The sequence below is a fragment of the Notechis scutatus genome, chromosome 1, assembly GCF_049901735.1.
Source record: "Notechis scutatus isolate UNSWTSFEM ecotype Mainland chromosome 1, rNotScu1.2, whole genome shotgun sequence".
Lineage (NCBI taxonomy): Eukaryota > Metazoa > Chordata > Lepidosauria > Squamata > Elapidae > Notechis > Notechis scutatus.
The window spans coordinates 12236655-12252389 of record NC_142009.1 but is presented as its reverse complement, the minus strand read 5'-3'; the positions used below and the strand labels follow the sequence as shown (position 1 = coordinate 12252389).

The window sequence follows — 15735 nt, the reverse complement described above, 5'->3', positions numbered from 1 at the left end:
GTCGAGGACGACCTGTATTTATAAGGCATCTCTGGATCCACTTAGTCATTCTTAGAAAATAAAAATAGTGACTGCCTATATTCCAGATTTTACTGAACTATGTCTACCCACCCAGAGGAAAAGAAATAAACAGCGTGGGCATAGAAGAAACAGCTTTGCAGTAATTAGGTATCAAGCAACCACAATATCTTCCATGCTACTCAATATATAAATGTGTCCCCCGGTCAATTTAACCTGTCAGGAAAATTAGACACTTTAAAAACAAAACAAAACCATAAAGCTGTTTCCACCAGATAAAAACCAATCCATGCAGTCAAAAATATACTAGTGCAGCCCCAAACCAGGAGAACCTTCAGGAGTGTCATTCCAGTGAAACCCTCTGTAACTCCAAACCACATCCTTCCTTCCTTTCTTTTATATCCAGCTCGTTGACAACTCCCAAACCAAGTTTTAACAAGCTGTAAATTCAGTTCCCCGTGCAGCTCTCAGCATCGGCCAATTCTGAGCTTATGGGTCCCTGGAGAGCTTTCTGAAGCCGCAAGGCTGTTTGTAGTAGTTAAATATGCACAGCAAATAGAGTGGAAATATCCAGCAGGTGGAAAACCAAAGGGGACCTGTGCGAACATATGCGCAGCTCGCCCTACCACAGGGCAGCATGCGCTATCATCTTTCAGCTATGCCCCACGACACTGAACGTGACCCACTTTGTCCGACGCCTGCACAAAAAGACTGGAAGGAGGGGCAAGGAAGGACTGGTGGGGGCACGCTTCTCTCTCCCCAGGCAGCCTTTGCAAAAAAGGAATTACGAAGACCAAATTTCTCCTGTTAAGCTAGAATTCGACGACGACCGGCTGGCAGATCAAAAGAAGAAACAAGACATCTTGTGTCACTTACCTGTGTTAAGTAACTATTTGGTGTGAAAGTGTGCCGTGTTTAACTACTATTTATTCATAAGCCCTCAATGTCTCTCCTCTTACTTTCGCCATTTGTGATTTTTCAAAAGTGTTTTTTGCTCTCCCCCGGGCTCCGGAGGCTTTCCTTGAGCCTCCGGGAGGGCAAAAACTGCCTCCCCAGGCTCCGGAGGCTCTTTGGAAGCTGGAAACGTGCCCACTTCTGGCCTTCCTGAACTTCCCGGAGGCCGGTTTTTGCCCTCCCTGAGCCTCTGCACTCGCCCTGCACTTACCTGCACCCAAAATGGACTGCATGGGGACTTCGGGGAGGGAAGGGGAGGAGTGGGTGGGGCCAGCCAGGAATGGGATTTGGGGGATTTCCAAACTGCGCAGAATCTTAGCTAGGGGCTCTCCCGAATCGCGAACCCACAGAAGCCCAGCCCTGAAAACAAGTATAATAAAACAAGTCTATTCTCCCCTCCCTGTCTCATGTCCTTTTTTTTTCTTAAGACTAGAGCCTCGAACATTTGATGAAGGGGATTATGAGCCCTTCAACCACCACGCTTGGTTCCTAATTCCAAACCTTCCGAAAGAGTTTCTCTTGGAAAAGCAAAGAAGTTCTCTTGAAATTATCTAGGCAACTTGCAACTGAACAACCATAGACATTAAAAAAGAAGTAGCATCCAACTAGTATCAGTTTGATTTGATTTTAGAACCCTCTAAGCAGTCTCTTTTGGTCTGAGTCTGCAAAACCACCATGATGCCATTCGTCTGTTCGTGTTATTAAAACAGCAGAGAAACCATAGCATGAATGAAGCAATGCTTTCTTGACATCTCAAGGAGTGAGGCAAGAATTCCCACCAACGGCAAAACAACGGATGGCTAAACTCCACCAAGTTCCAGCCCTTCAATGTTCCTCCAGCTGAACAATAGCAAAGCTATAGAAATAAATCAGATAAGCTGCTGAACTGAAGATGCGGGAATCACAGAGGCAAGGAGGAGCTGATCTAAGACAGTGCAAATGCCTCTTGTAAAATATGCCATGTGACCCAATGGAAGCCATGCAAGGATCCTTTGGTTAATCCTCCAGATGCTACAAAAGTAAGAATTGACAAAATGTTCTGTTCTGGAGTTAGAACATTCCAAAGAACTTTGGTACGTTCCATTTTCACTCTAGACCACATCAGCTTAGTCATTCCAGAAATGATCTAGTGCAGGGGTGTCCAACCTTGGCAACTTTAAGACTTGTGGATTTCAACTCCCAGAATTCCTCAGCCAGCAAAGCTGGCTGAGGAATTCTGGGAGTTGAAGTCCACAAGTCTTAAAGTTGCCAAGGTTGGACACCCCTGATCTCATGAGTTTCAAAAGGGAAACTGCTGCAACAGAACATTTTGAACATCTAACTACAGGGTTTTTCTTTAGTAAGGACTAAGCGAGCAGTCACCGATACCATCACTCATAAACTACCCCTGTGATGATATGAACGGTAATAAACACAGTAGAGTTGAGTTGAGCTGAATAAACGTTGTCACTTTAAAGGTACACTAATCAGCGTACATTAAAATGAAATTTCACTGCATACAGCTCTCGAAGGGTCACCACCTCCAACATATACTGCATAAACATGGCAAAAAAAAAAAAAAATTCTGCTAGTGCCAGTTTTAGCAAAAGATCTATCATCTACAATTTACCAACACCTCTACGCGAGCCGGTTCTCCTGCTTTTCTCATTGTGTAGACCACGGGTGTGATGACCTATCGTAACGTTTTCCCTTTCACGGAGCTGAGGTGGGCGTGGCCTGCGCATGACGCATCTAGCCCACAGTTTGACACCCCTGGACTATAGACAGAAGGTTGCAGCAGAACCTGCCCTCCAACCCTCTTTTTCCCCCCCCCTTAAATTTACCATCCCATAAGGCCACCTCACCTGATCTCCTCAAAGGACTGCCTCTGTCTTCTACCTGGCTTCAGATCTGACTTATTGGAAGTGTTCGTTTTTCCTCCTGTGGATTGCCAATATAATCCCGTTCATAAGATCCTTCCCATGTGGTCTGACTTTTCTCAACAGGAATCAAAGCACTTAAAGATTAATTCAAGGCAGCTACTAAGCAGCTAAATGTTATGGACAAATAATACTGGGTTAGAGCAAATACCCACTTCCTCCTACACTTGCCTACAAGCTCCCAACCCTTCCTTTCCTGGACATGAAATCCTGTTTGTCAACAGGAGACCAATTTCACAGGCACCTTATGCAAAGAACAGCCTTACACCAAATCACAACTTTCAGCCTTACTCTGCCTAATGATAGGGATTCTTTGCAAGCTAATTTAGGAACAGTCAGCTTGGTGGCCTGCTAAGTGATGTTTATCCAACTCAGGAGGTCTTCTCTAGTCTTAATAGAGGTTCAAGGAGATGGCCTACAATTTCACATTGTAGAAAGGTAGCACCCAGCCCTCCTAGAAGAATGAAACATTTTAGGAAATATTAAAAAGGCAGAATATTATATTTCCCCTAAAAGAGAAATAGAAATCTTAAGGGAGACAGAAACTCAGAGCCACAATTCCCTGCCCCCAAGCGGATACTAAGCTGAGGCCAACTTTTAGAAATGCAAATTTGGTAATCCATTCAAGACAGGATATTTTGAACAAAGACAGAATTAAGTAGAATGGAAGGATCAGCTCTCACTCAAGATCCAAACCAGGAAAGCCATTAAGACACAATAGGAATGGCCCAACACCCTTTCAAGATACTAGCCTCCTCATTACATCATTTCAGAGAGTCCAAGCTCCAATCAAACTTTTTTTTGTTTGAAAACAGTTTTATTGATTTTAACAACAAACAAAAACACATAAAACATAAAAACATCATCCTTTCCTTCATAACTTATGAAGGCTCCAATCAAACTTAATGTCAGGGTTGACACTTAACTCGGACAACCTAAAAAGTTAGTTATGACCCCACAGCAACCAATAGAATAAATGCTCTTGCCACAGGAACAGGAAGCTCAAGTTCAAAACTTGAGAGAGAGGGTATAAATGACCCTCACTCTCCACTCCATGTGGTCAGCTACCCAGAATCACATGTGCTTGGTGGTTCTGCTTCACCTTTAAACCATCTTTCCAATCAGCCTCCATGTTTCCAGTGTCTTTCTCCCCACTTGGAAGTGAACCCTGATGAATATTTCTTCCAACAACATGAAAGAGGGAAAAAATGGAGAAGCACACAAGGACAGACTTCCAGACTGTATGCTAACCCATAGTTTGCCGCTTCCTCCACAACTGATCAGGTTCATACAAAACACTGTTCCTTTTAGATGAACAACAAGATGTTGATACTGTGCATCTCTCTTTCATGCATACTTCTTTCCCCCTTCCCACTCTGGCCTTGTTATTGCAGGTAATCTTCAACTTACAAGCACAATTGGGACCAGAATTTTAATTGCTAAGCAAGTCCTGCTCTGTTTAGATTAGGTGGCCATTGGGGCTGTGCAGTCTGCTTTCTTCCCCAATGTGCTTTTAGTTTTTGCCATGGTTGTTAACTGAATAACTATAGTTCTAAGTGAATCAGGGTCTTCTGTTACTAAGATATCAGATCTGGAATGCAACCCCTTGGATAATCTCTAGATGGAAGCAAAGAAATACCCAAACAACTAGCTCTTGTGCTGCCATCTGCTGGTCAGCTCCGAAGGCTCAGATCTGGTAAACCCTATTACGACATCATCGGCTTTGTTCCACCCCTCCCAAGGCTGATACGCACAATCCCAAACAAAGCACTTGGTTACATCCACCATGGTTTATGTTTTGTGAGAATTATCATAAGGCTGATAGAAGGTCCACAGACAGTTGTGTAATCAAAGATTAGGTTGCCATTGGGGCTGCGCAGTCTGCTTTCTTCCCCAACGTGCTTTTAGTTGAGACCAGAACGCATCAAAGACATTCTCACAGGCATTGTATTCTCTATCAGCTGTAAAAAGAACAACATGGGAGTGGGAGGACTGGATAATCCTTTCCACCAAAATTATCTCCCATATTTGTTGCATATTTGTAGGAGCCAAATGTTCTTGGAGAAATGTCAAGGTTGTTTGGTTTGGATTATTTTGCTGGAAAGCTCAAGTACTGTAAAGAAAAGAAAAAAATCCATCTTCTCACCAAAATTTCCAGTTGATAATTTAAGACAAAATTCAGCTTTAACAAAGTGGCAGAATTTGGGTTGAAGTCCACAAGTTAAAGTAGTGGTCACCCGATTTAAACAAAAATTCAGCAACAAGGTATCTGGGGATATGGTCTGAAATATCTGAAATCAATGCACAAATTAAAATGGATTTTTGGGGGCAAGAAGCATCAAATCATACAAGATTTCAGCATTTTTACACGAGATGAATTAATGAATTAATGTCTCGTTGGATGTGGCATCCTGAAACTTCAACCAATTTAGTAATTAAGGTTTTTCTTTTCATCCTGCCACTTTCTCTACAGCCTTGTTTCAAGAGATGAGAAGGGCAGGAAGCTTCCGAAATTATTCACCAGGTGTTGAAGAGCAGACAACCCAGTCAAACTCCAGGTGAGAGAGCGGAAAGAGGGACAAAAATATATTGGTTGGCACCTATTTTAAAGGATGGCGGTGAGTAAATTAAACTATTGTAAAACTGCAGTGAAGTGAAACTTCCGTTTACCAACCAAAACATCTCAAATCACAACCACTGATGTATCACAGATCCTCAAACACCTTTCAAGATACTAATAGAAGAGTCCAGGGTTAAGCTGTAGGGTGTTTTCTGCAGACGTTTCATTACCCAGCTAGCTAACATCATCAGTGCAACATCACTAATATTACCTAGCTGGGTAATAAAACATTTGCCAGAAAAACAACCAAGCTCAGAGAGCACCAAGGATCTCACCTTTCAAGATGCTACAATGAAGAAGTTGGCATACATGGTTTCTTCAGATTTTTGACTGCGTTCACAGGACCAGCCATGGTCAGTTTGATAGTTTGGGTCTCCACCTGTCATCTCTTTGATTAAATGGTGTCATCTTTTGGGACCCAGGAAGTACACCTTCCCCGTAACAGCACTTGCCCTCTGGAATGAGATTTTCCCCACCCCTAAGATCCCCATGGCTCCTAATATGTTGACATTTCAGAAGGCCATAAATACCTGTCTGTTCTCTCAGGATTTGGGCTAGGCTAGACAGATCCCTTGCTACAGATTGTATATAGTCTGGATTGCTATTTTCTAACTTACTTTGCAATTTCTTACCTCCTCAATAGTATTCTCATTCACTTGTTTTTGTGTGTGTGCAATGTATTTTAGTTTGTGAGCAGACCAGAGTGAGTAGGAATTGGAGCATCAAACATCAGATCAAATAGAAAGACATAGTTATCTATGACTTTCTTAGCTAACTCGATTATCTGACTTTGCACAATGCATGGAACATACACTGATCCCCTTGGGCTCAGTTTGCACAACACAGGGTGCTGTGCAATCACAGCTATTGCAAACCAGCTCTCCTTATCCCTGGATATTGACCAAGCTGGCTGGGCATGACTAAAATGAGCCATAAATGGTAGGTTACAAGGTGCCCGTATCAGCTCTAATATAATCCACTGAATTCCCCCACCAAGCATCTCCAACAGACTACCGATGACTTCATTTTCTTGTCTCCCGTGGTTTCTTCCAATACAGGCCAAGCACATAATTACACAAGATCACAGAAGGACCAAGACTGGAAAGAGAGCCAATATGGTGTAGTGAAGATAATAGGTTAGAAGCTAGGAGACCAGAAATTCGAGTTCTAGTCCTGCTTCAGGCACAAACCAGATGGGTGACCTTGGGCCAGTCCATCTCTCTCAAATCTAGGAAGGTGGAAGTCATTTCTAAAATCCTACCAAGAAAACTTCAGAGACTTGTCCAGGCAGTTATCAGGAGTCTACACTGTCTTGAAGATACCAAAAATAATGGAAATAGCCCCAATGGGCCAGATCCGGTCTCTGGGCCTTGAGTTTGACAGCCCTGATCTAGCCTATAAAGCTATCCCTACAGCGGGATTCCAAGGGCTAAAACAAGAGCCTAAACATGCATGTTCTGACAGGTATCAAACTTCGAACCAATTTGCAAACTGAACAGTCATTCCAATTCTTTGATTCCTTGTTTCCCAGAAAAATTTTTATCTTGGCAGCACAACAGCCCAGCTTCCCATGATGTAATCTTTAGGCAAGGCTTTCAAATGAGAGCATCTCCGCTTGAAGATCTCCAATTAAGAGGTCACCACCTCTCTGGGTCACTGATTCCACTGCCGACCTGCTCTAACAAAGACCGAACATTTCCAAGGATGACACACGCTCTCTGCTGATAGTCCAGGATTGATAATGGGAATGAAGAGTGTTTGGGTTAGATAGCGTCTTATTACATACCAAGCAGGATAACAATAGCAAGAAAGCAGGAAAGCAAAGCCTGGTGGTTGCTTTTCAGTTAGCAATAGCACTTAGACTTATATACCGCTTCACAGTGCTATTACAGCCCTCTCTAAGCGGTTTACAGAGTCAGCCTCTCCCCCTCAACAATCTGGGTCCTCATTTTACCAACCTCAGAAAGATGGAAGACTGAGTCAACCTTGAGCCAGTGAGAATCGAACTGCCAAACTACTGGCAGCCGGCAGTGAGCAGAATTAGCCTGCAATACTGCATACTAACCACCGCGCCACCACAGCTCAGTTGCACAGGAAGTCCTTGATTTATGACCACAGTTGAGACCAGAATTTGCCACAGTTGTTAAGTGAATCACATGGTCATTAAACAAACCTGGCTTCTTCAATTGACTTTGCTTGTCAGAAGCCAGGTGGGAAGGTCACGAATTTTGATCCTATGACCCTGGGATGCTACAACAGTCCTAAACACAGGCTGGTTACAAAGCACCAAATTTTGATCACATGGCCACGGGAATGTTGCAAACAGTTGGTTAAATGTGAGGACCAGTCATTTTCTTCAGTGCCATTGTAACTTGGAACAATCGCTAAACAAATGGTTATAAGTTGAGAACTATCCATTAAGCCCATTGTCTTGTTTGGGTCAACACAACTGGAGGGCAGCATGTTACCAAACCCTTGGAATAGTATACAAAACGATTACAACCAGGATCTAAACACTGAGATGGATGGATTCTAAGTGATTGCTTCCACACATTTATTCTCCATGCACAGCCTGGTTATCTACCAAACTCACATCACATAAAAATCAAGCCCTGTCTCATTTCCATCCAAAGCAAATAAACTCAGTGAAAACCATGACATATTTGTAGTATTTAATCCAGCCAGTCACTAACCTGGACAGAGCATCGTCTACTGAAAATAAAGGATCACATTTACCGTATGAAAATACTGCCATTCTGACAAAACAGGGATCCCTGCGTACTTTGGGCGCTATGTAACAAAACGAAATTCAATGGTGAAAACAGTAAGATTCTACATTTAAGCAAGAAAAACCAAATGCACAGGTACAGTATAGGTGGTACCGCACTCAATAGTAGTGACTGTGAGAGGGATCTCGGAGTGGGCAACCATTTAAATATGAGTCAGCTGTGTGAAGCAGCTGCCAAAAAAGCCAACACAGTTCTAGGCTGCATAAACAGAGGGATAGACTCACGATCACATGAAGTGCTAATACACTTTATAATGCCTTGGTAAGGCCACACTTGGAATCCTGCACCCAGTTTTGGTCGCCACGATGTAAAAAAGATGTTGAGACTCTAGAAAGAGTGCAGAGAAGAGCAACGAAGATGATATGGGGACTGGAGGATAAAACATATGAAGAACGGTTGCTGGAACTGGGTATGTCCAGTTTGATGAAAAGAAAGGACTAGGAGTGACATGATAGCAGTGTTCCAATATCTCAGGGGCTGCCACAAAGAAGAGAGAGTCAAGCTATTCTCCAAAACACCTGAGGGCAGGACAAGAAGCAATAGATGGAAACTAATCAAGGAGAGAAGCAATCTGGAACTAGGAAGAAATTTCTTGACAGTGAGAACAATTCATTAGTGGAACAACTTGTCTCCAGAAGTTGTATATGCTCCAACACTGGAAGTTTTTAAGAAGAGATTGGATAATCATTTGTCTGACATGCTATAGGGTTTCCTGCCTGAGCAAGGGGTTGGACTAGAAGACCTCCAAGGTCCCTTCCAACTCTGTTATTCTATTATAATTTGTCCTTTTTACATTTTTGCTTGGGTGATCTTGTAAGCCCTTAATACTAGGAGAATACGGAGGAGAATTTAATATGCAAATGAACCCTTCCCTATTGTTTGAGCAGTAGGAGACAAGAGTTGAAGACTGTGCCGGTAACCCATCAGTTAAGGGCGCCATGTTAGAGAGTTTGCAACACCACCCTCTTGCCTATCTACCCCTCCAGCTCCTTTTCTTGGAGGACTGACAGGTGAGACTTAGATGCTGTCCCACTGCTGACCTGCTGCTTATGTTTCCACAGTAAGCTTACCCTGCTATTGACCTGGTTAAGCATGCCAGGCTAATCCAGGCTGGAGGGAGGGGGAAAGGGAGAGGGGAAGGGGGTATTGCAAGTTCAGAAGTGTTAGCACCAGAAAGTGCTAACTGGAGAAATTGCAAAACTGAGGCGCCCCTCGTGAATAAAGCTTTTGTGCAGAAGATTGTCTGGTTTGCTTTGAGGGTATGAACTAAATTTTAATTTCAGTAAGCAAACCTCTTGCACTTTGTTCATTTATTTAAGAGCAGTTAATCAATAGCCTTTTTACCTTTCAAAATTTGGAAGTGAGGGTTGGAATGGTTTAACGCGATGAGCTTAATACCCAAATCAAAATAATGCCTGTTGTTTTTCATGGATAAAAATAGGCAGAAGGATACAATTATCAAAAAAAAAAAAAAAAAGCAAAGACTCTGCAAATCAAACTTGACTCCAGTTGATCACTACGTATAGCTATCTTCCCTACGCCCATAGGGAAATCTTTCCCTTCTTTCAGGATTTTCTTTCTATTTTCTATTTAAGCCCATAACCTTGGATATATCCTAGCATAGGGGTCTCGAACTTGACAACTCTAAGACTGGTGGACTTCAACTCCCAGAGTTCCTCAGCCAGTTTGCTGGCTGAGGAACTCTGGGAGTTGAAGTCCACCAGTCTTAAAGTTGCCAAGGTTGAGACCCCTGTCCTAGTAGGTTCATTTATCAACCAGATCCAATCCTATTCCCCCTAACATTTTAACCTGCTGTAACAGGTTGTATGCAGGACAGATGGCCAGAAGACTACCAGAGCGTATCCATGAGTGCATCCTGGCGGACTTCAACTCCCAGAATTCCCTCGCTGGGGAATTCTGGGAGTTGAAGTCCGCTTGGCTTAAAGTTGCCAAGGTTGGAGACCCCTGTCCTAGACCAAGATAAATCCAAAAACTCTAGGGAATTTGTGGAAGACAAATCAGCCATTCACAGGCACATAAGATAACCTGCATTTATACTATTCAAGAAAGAGAATCAAAAAGCTAAAAAGGAAATAAAATGACCAAAACACCCTCTTGGCCAGCAATCAGCACCCAAATAAGCAGGGATTAACACCACGATTAATACCCGATCCACAATCAAGCAGTAGACAATGCCCCAATCAAGGAACTCCCAACAGAGACAAACAAACGACCAAGGAGAAAACAACACTCCCACCTACAACGACAGGGCAAGTCATCATATATAAAGACAGAGCAAACTCCACTCCCTTCTAACACTGAAGATGTTACCTAGTTGGGTAATGAAATGTCTGCAAGCAAACAACCAAGTTCAGAAAGCACCAAGGACCCCACTTAACTTTGTCTTTTGAGATCAGACAAGGTGTAGGACTAACTTAACTGTGTTCACTCAACTCACTTTTCTGAGTTTGCACAACTCACAATACAGGTAGTCCTTGATAGAAGAGAATAGAATTCTTTATTGGCCAAGTGTGATTAGACACACAAGGAATTTGTCTTGGTGCAAATGGTCTCAGTGTACATAAAAGAAAAGATACATTCGTCGAGAGTCAAGAATCATAAGGTACAACACTTAGTGATAGTCATAGGGTACAATAAGCAATCAAATGCATGGAAACAGTCAATATAAATCGTAAGGATACAAACGAGAAAGTTACAGTCATACAGTCACAAGTGGGAGGGGAGGGGTGATAAGGAGTAATGAGAAGATTAATAGTAATAGTAGTGCAGACTTTGTAATAGTTGAACAGTGTCGAGGGAATTATTTATTTAGCAGAGTGATAGCGTTCAGGAAAAAACTTCACTGATTTATAACAATTTGCTTAGTGACCAATGGCACTGAAATAAATGACTTACAGCCATTTTTCTTATGACCATTGCAGCATCCCCATGGTCATGTGATTTACATTTGGATGCTTGACAACTGACTCACATTTATGATCACAGTATCTCAGGATCATGCGATCCTCTTTTGCAACCTTCTCACAAGCAAAGTCAAAGAGGAAACCCCGACTCACTCAACAACCGTGTGACTAATTTAACAACTGCAGTGATTCACTTAACAAATGTGGCAAGAAAAGTCATAAAATGGGGCAAAACTCCCTTAACACATTTCTCACTTAGCAACATAAATTTGGGGTTCAATTGTGGTCGCAAGTAGAGGACTACCTCTACCACAAATCACCAACATAGGCTGGGTCAGTGATAGTATTCGACTGGTTCTGCCTGGTTCTGGAGAACCTGTAGAGGCGATGAGCAGTGGAGACCGAACCGGTTCTCTTCACTGCTCTGTGGTTGGCCCACCCGCCCGGGCTCCCATACTCATTTTTATGGCCAGAATTCAAAGCGCAGCTGCTTTGCGTGGCGCAGAATAGCGCCGCGCTGCAACTGCTGCAGCGACCACCATCGTGCAGGCTTGCAGGAGGCAAGTTAGAACGCCTCTGCGCCTGCGCAAAGTGCGTGTTTGGCACGCACGTGCACGCAACGTGTGTGCATGCGTGCAAAGTGCTGCCACCAAGCCACGCCCACCGAACCGGTGGCAACTTTATTTGAATACCACCACTGGGCTGGGTTCACATGTTAAAATATGGTTGCTTGGTTTGGTTTAGCATATTATGCAAACAGAGAGAACACGAACCAAAACAGGAGCTAATTTTCTTCATTTCCCCCCACCTCTAACAAATAAATGCACCCCAAGATGCCAGCATGTATATCTTGTCTAAGTAAAGGCCACCAAGGTGAGTCGAAAATATCCAAGCAGGAAGGGGGCAAAGAAATCCCCTCCCTTAAAAAAAATCTATTATTGCAGGAAGATAGTCACTTACGTCCACCCCTCCGAGTAAGCATTTCCTTTCCTTGCAGCATGGAATGCATTGAGACACTCCATTATATACACATTCCCTTTTTTTTTCTTTCCCAAGAAAATATGCGTTTATAAAAAATAAGCCAGTTTAGGAAAGATTGGCAAAAAGCCATTTGGATCCCTCTCTTGGGAGTTTCTCTATTATCAAGTGTTTTCTGTTGTTTAGGCTGCTTGATCCGTTGCTTGGAGGAATTTATTTTCAGGCAAAATAAGAAAAGTGGCTCTGTCTATAAACCAACATGCTTCGATAAACAGCAGCATCCATTGGAAAAGAGGTATGGTTTATTCGGGATTATACCTGTATACTGCAAGCAGACTCACCTTTCCACAACAGGTGAGAGAAGACTGAAGGGAAAATAATTCTCCAGTACCTATAATTTCTGGGGGGGGGGGATGACTGACTGGATGATGGCAATATAAATTAACTCATCCATACAGAAAAAGATGGGCGCACCCAAGATGGGTGTTAGGTTAAAAGAGGGTTTTGGATGAGGCTTAGCATTTGGACGGGAGTCAGATATCCCTGGTTCAGTGTGTCTTATGAACTCAGTACACTGGGCGTAATTCAGTTAACCACGGTTAAGTCAGCCAAGGATTATTACGCCTTGTCAAAGGAGTCAAAGAGAACAATATTATCTTTCGCTCGCACCAATGTAAGGTCGCTTCAAACAGGGGCAGTTACCGCTGAGTAAGTAGCTCCCGTTCCCAGGAAAGTGAAGTAAATGATGGGTAAATTATGTTGGGGAAGAGGGGGTATAATGAAGACACAACCTGCCAGCGAGATCCAAACACGCTCCTAACATTACTGTCTTACGCCTTTTCGATTCATTAAAAGGACAAAACCCAAGCAAGGCTTCGATCCCTGTCTTTTTTTTTTTTTTTTTGCCTCATCGCCTTCACGAGTGGCAAGAAACCACGCACCGCATCTCTTTTTGCATCTACTTAAACCGCCGTCTCCCAACATGGGCGTATCGAAGAGTTTGAGGGGAGAATAAAAGACTCCACGATCTTAAGTCCCCTAGATCAGGGGTCTCCAAACCTTGGCAAGTTTAAGTCTGGAGGACTTCAAGTAGTAGATAACATCCCCACTCCTCAAAAAACAAAACAAAACAAACCTCTAAAATAAACCCATTTTGGGAGAACGGTGGCTTTGAGGAAGGCGGGGAAAGTTTACACCAACCGCCGCACATCTTTCGCGCGTGTCTGAAAAAGCCTTCCTCGGGGAAGGAAGCCGGAGAGGATCGGATACCCAACCATCCACCCCACCCCACGCAAAAAAAAAATAAAAAAATCCCACCCACCCTCACGGCTACCCCCACAGCAGGATCAAGGGAAGCGAGCTGCAAAGCCCCGAAGACCCTCCAGGGGGCAGCGACGAGCGAGGAGGGGGGAGGAAGCTAGACGCTTCTGCTTGCGCGCCCTGAGGATGGTGGGGATCCTTTGAGGGGCTACCCCGCGGGTGGGTCGGGCGGAGAGGGGCGCCTGGCTCTTGCCTACCTCCAGGGTGCGGATCTCCTGCTGCGTGAGGTCGTTGGAAGCGGCGCACTTGGTGCGGAGCCCCTGCAAGCTGGAGAGCGAGATGTCGATCAGGTCCTGAAGCTGGCCGCATTGCTGGAGAGCGTAGCCGGCTCGGCCCAGCCCGGCTGCCCGGGGTCGGCGGCAGCCACCGCCAACACCGCCACCGCCGCCTCCTCCTCCTCCTCCTCTTCCTCCTCCAGCTGCTGCCCCGCCGCCACCTTCCTTCCTCTCGACCATCTTCTGGGCACCTCCACGCGCGACCGTGGCTCTATCCATGTCTCGGCATCAGGGCGGCTGCTGCTGCTGCTGCTGCTGCGAGAGAGAGAGCTGCCCTGCGCCGGAGCGAGCGAGGGTGGGAGGGCGGACAAGGAGGTGGGGGAGGGAAGGGCTCCGGCCCGGCTCCAGCTGCCCCTTCGAGTCCGAGGGGAAAGGATCGGGGCTGGAGCTTTTGCAGCGCCGCCGCCGCCGCCGCCGCCGCCGCTGCTTTTATTGCACCGGCCGCTTGGTCAATGCCCGGGGAAGATGATGCCCCTTCGAGTTCATCAGGGCATCCGCGGGAAAAGGGACCGAGGGCGGCACCGCTTGCACATCGCCCCCCCGCGGAGTCCTCGCGTCTTCCTAGCAAGGAAAGGATTATTTTGGGTTTTTTGGGGGAGGGGGGGGCTAAGGACAGCCCCCCCAAAAATATTCAATCGCCGCCGCTGCAAACTCGCCTCGTCTAGCTTTCTCTTTTCAAGGCTTCTTTTCTTTTTCTATTTTTTTTAATTGTTTAAATAAATATATATATAAATCCCTCTATCAGCTGGCGCCAGGTCAAAGCCGAAAGGGACGCTGGGAGTTGTAGTTTTGATGGGGGAGGAAGAGCTAGGCCCCGCATCTCTCTCTCTCTCTCTCTCTCTCACACACACACACACACACACACACACACACACAAAAGAAACACAACCCCCCCGCGGCGTCCTCCTTCCCCGCCCGCTGTGTGTGAGTCTGCAAACCAAAAGAAGCCCACAGCTTTACCAGCCTGCCCAGCCGAGCCCTAATAATAAAGGCCCGTTAAATGGGGCGTGGTGTGTGTGTAAGCATCGGAAGTGGTTTTGGAGAAAGAAAAGTGAGGTCTAAGTCGGGTCAGATGGTGGGTCAAGAGTTGGAGGGAGGAAGATTTTGCAAAACCCTCCCCAAGTCCTGGAAGCTCCTTTTGGTTGGCCCCTCCCTGCCAGCTTAGCCTACCTTGCACAATTGTTGTGGTGATGGGAGAAAATTAAGTTTTGTACAGCACTTAGTTATAAGCACATACCTAAATAGATAGAACTAATACAGGAGGTGACCAGCCTTGGCAACTTTAAGGCCTTGTGGACTTCAATTCCCACAATTCTCCAGAGAGTCTGGCTGGCTGGAGAATTCTGGGAATTGAAGTCCATAAATCTTAAAAGTTGCCAAGGTTGGACATCTTTGAACGAACATAAGGCCATTCTGAAGTTTAAACGTTTCCCTCTGGTGTGAAACTGTGGTTGGCTTCAGCCCACCAGCTTTGATTCATTCTACTTTTCCAGCTTCACATAACACATTGAATCATAATCTTGGATGTCAAGCTTGGCTCCTTAGTTTGTGGTTCATTGTCTAGTGCAATCCCTGACACCCTGGTCAATTCAGCAAACCATGGTTTAATTAATCATAGGGTTTTTTTTAAATCCGTAGCCAGATTTTCTTCCTGGAGGTCAAAGCAGCTTGCAAAGAGAGGCTGCTTTCGTTTTATCGGATAATGTGTGGTCAGAACACAGTCTTTCTCACACTTTTGTGGGGGCCCCACCCATGGTTTTCCTCAGCTGCTTTTCACAAAACTGTAACTAGGCACATGGGCTGGGTTTACACAACTCAGGCTAAGCTCAAACCTGGTTGGCAAATGTGTGACTCAGTGTGCAAGAGAAATATCACTTGTATGATTGATTTATGGTTTGCTGTGTTATGCAAATCCAGGAAACAGACTTCTCAGAAGCT

The 15735-nt window shown here is 44.7% G+C and overlaps 1 protein-coding gene across 1 annotated transcript in view; it reads right to left on the bottom strand.

Annotated features, from left to right (window-relative positions):
* Positions 1-14140, bottom strand: part of KSR1 (kinase suppressor of ras 1) — a 153575-nt gene extending 139435 nt beyond the window's left edge. Inside the window, exon 1 of the mRNA XM_026680430.2 lies at positions 13720-14140. Within this exon, the coding sequence (XP_026536215.2) occupies positions 13720-14016 (297 nt within the window). The 5' untranslated portion in view covers positions 14017-14140. The remainder of the gene's footprint in view (positions 1-13719) is intronic.
* Positions 14141-15735: the final 1595 nt, after the last annotated feature.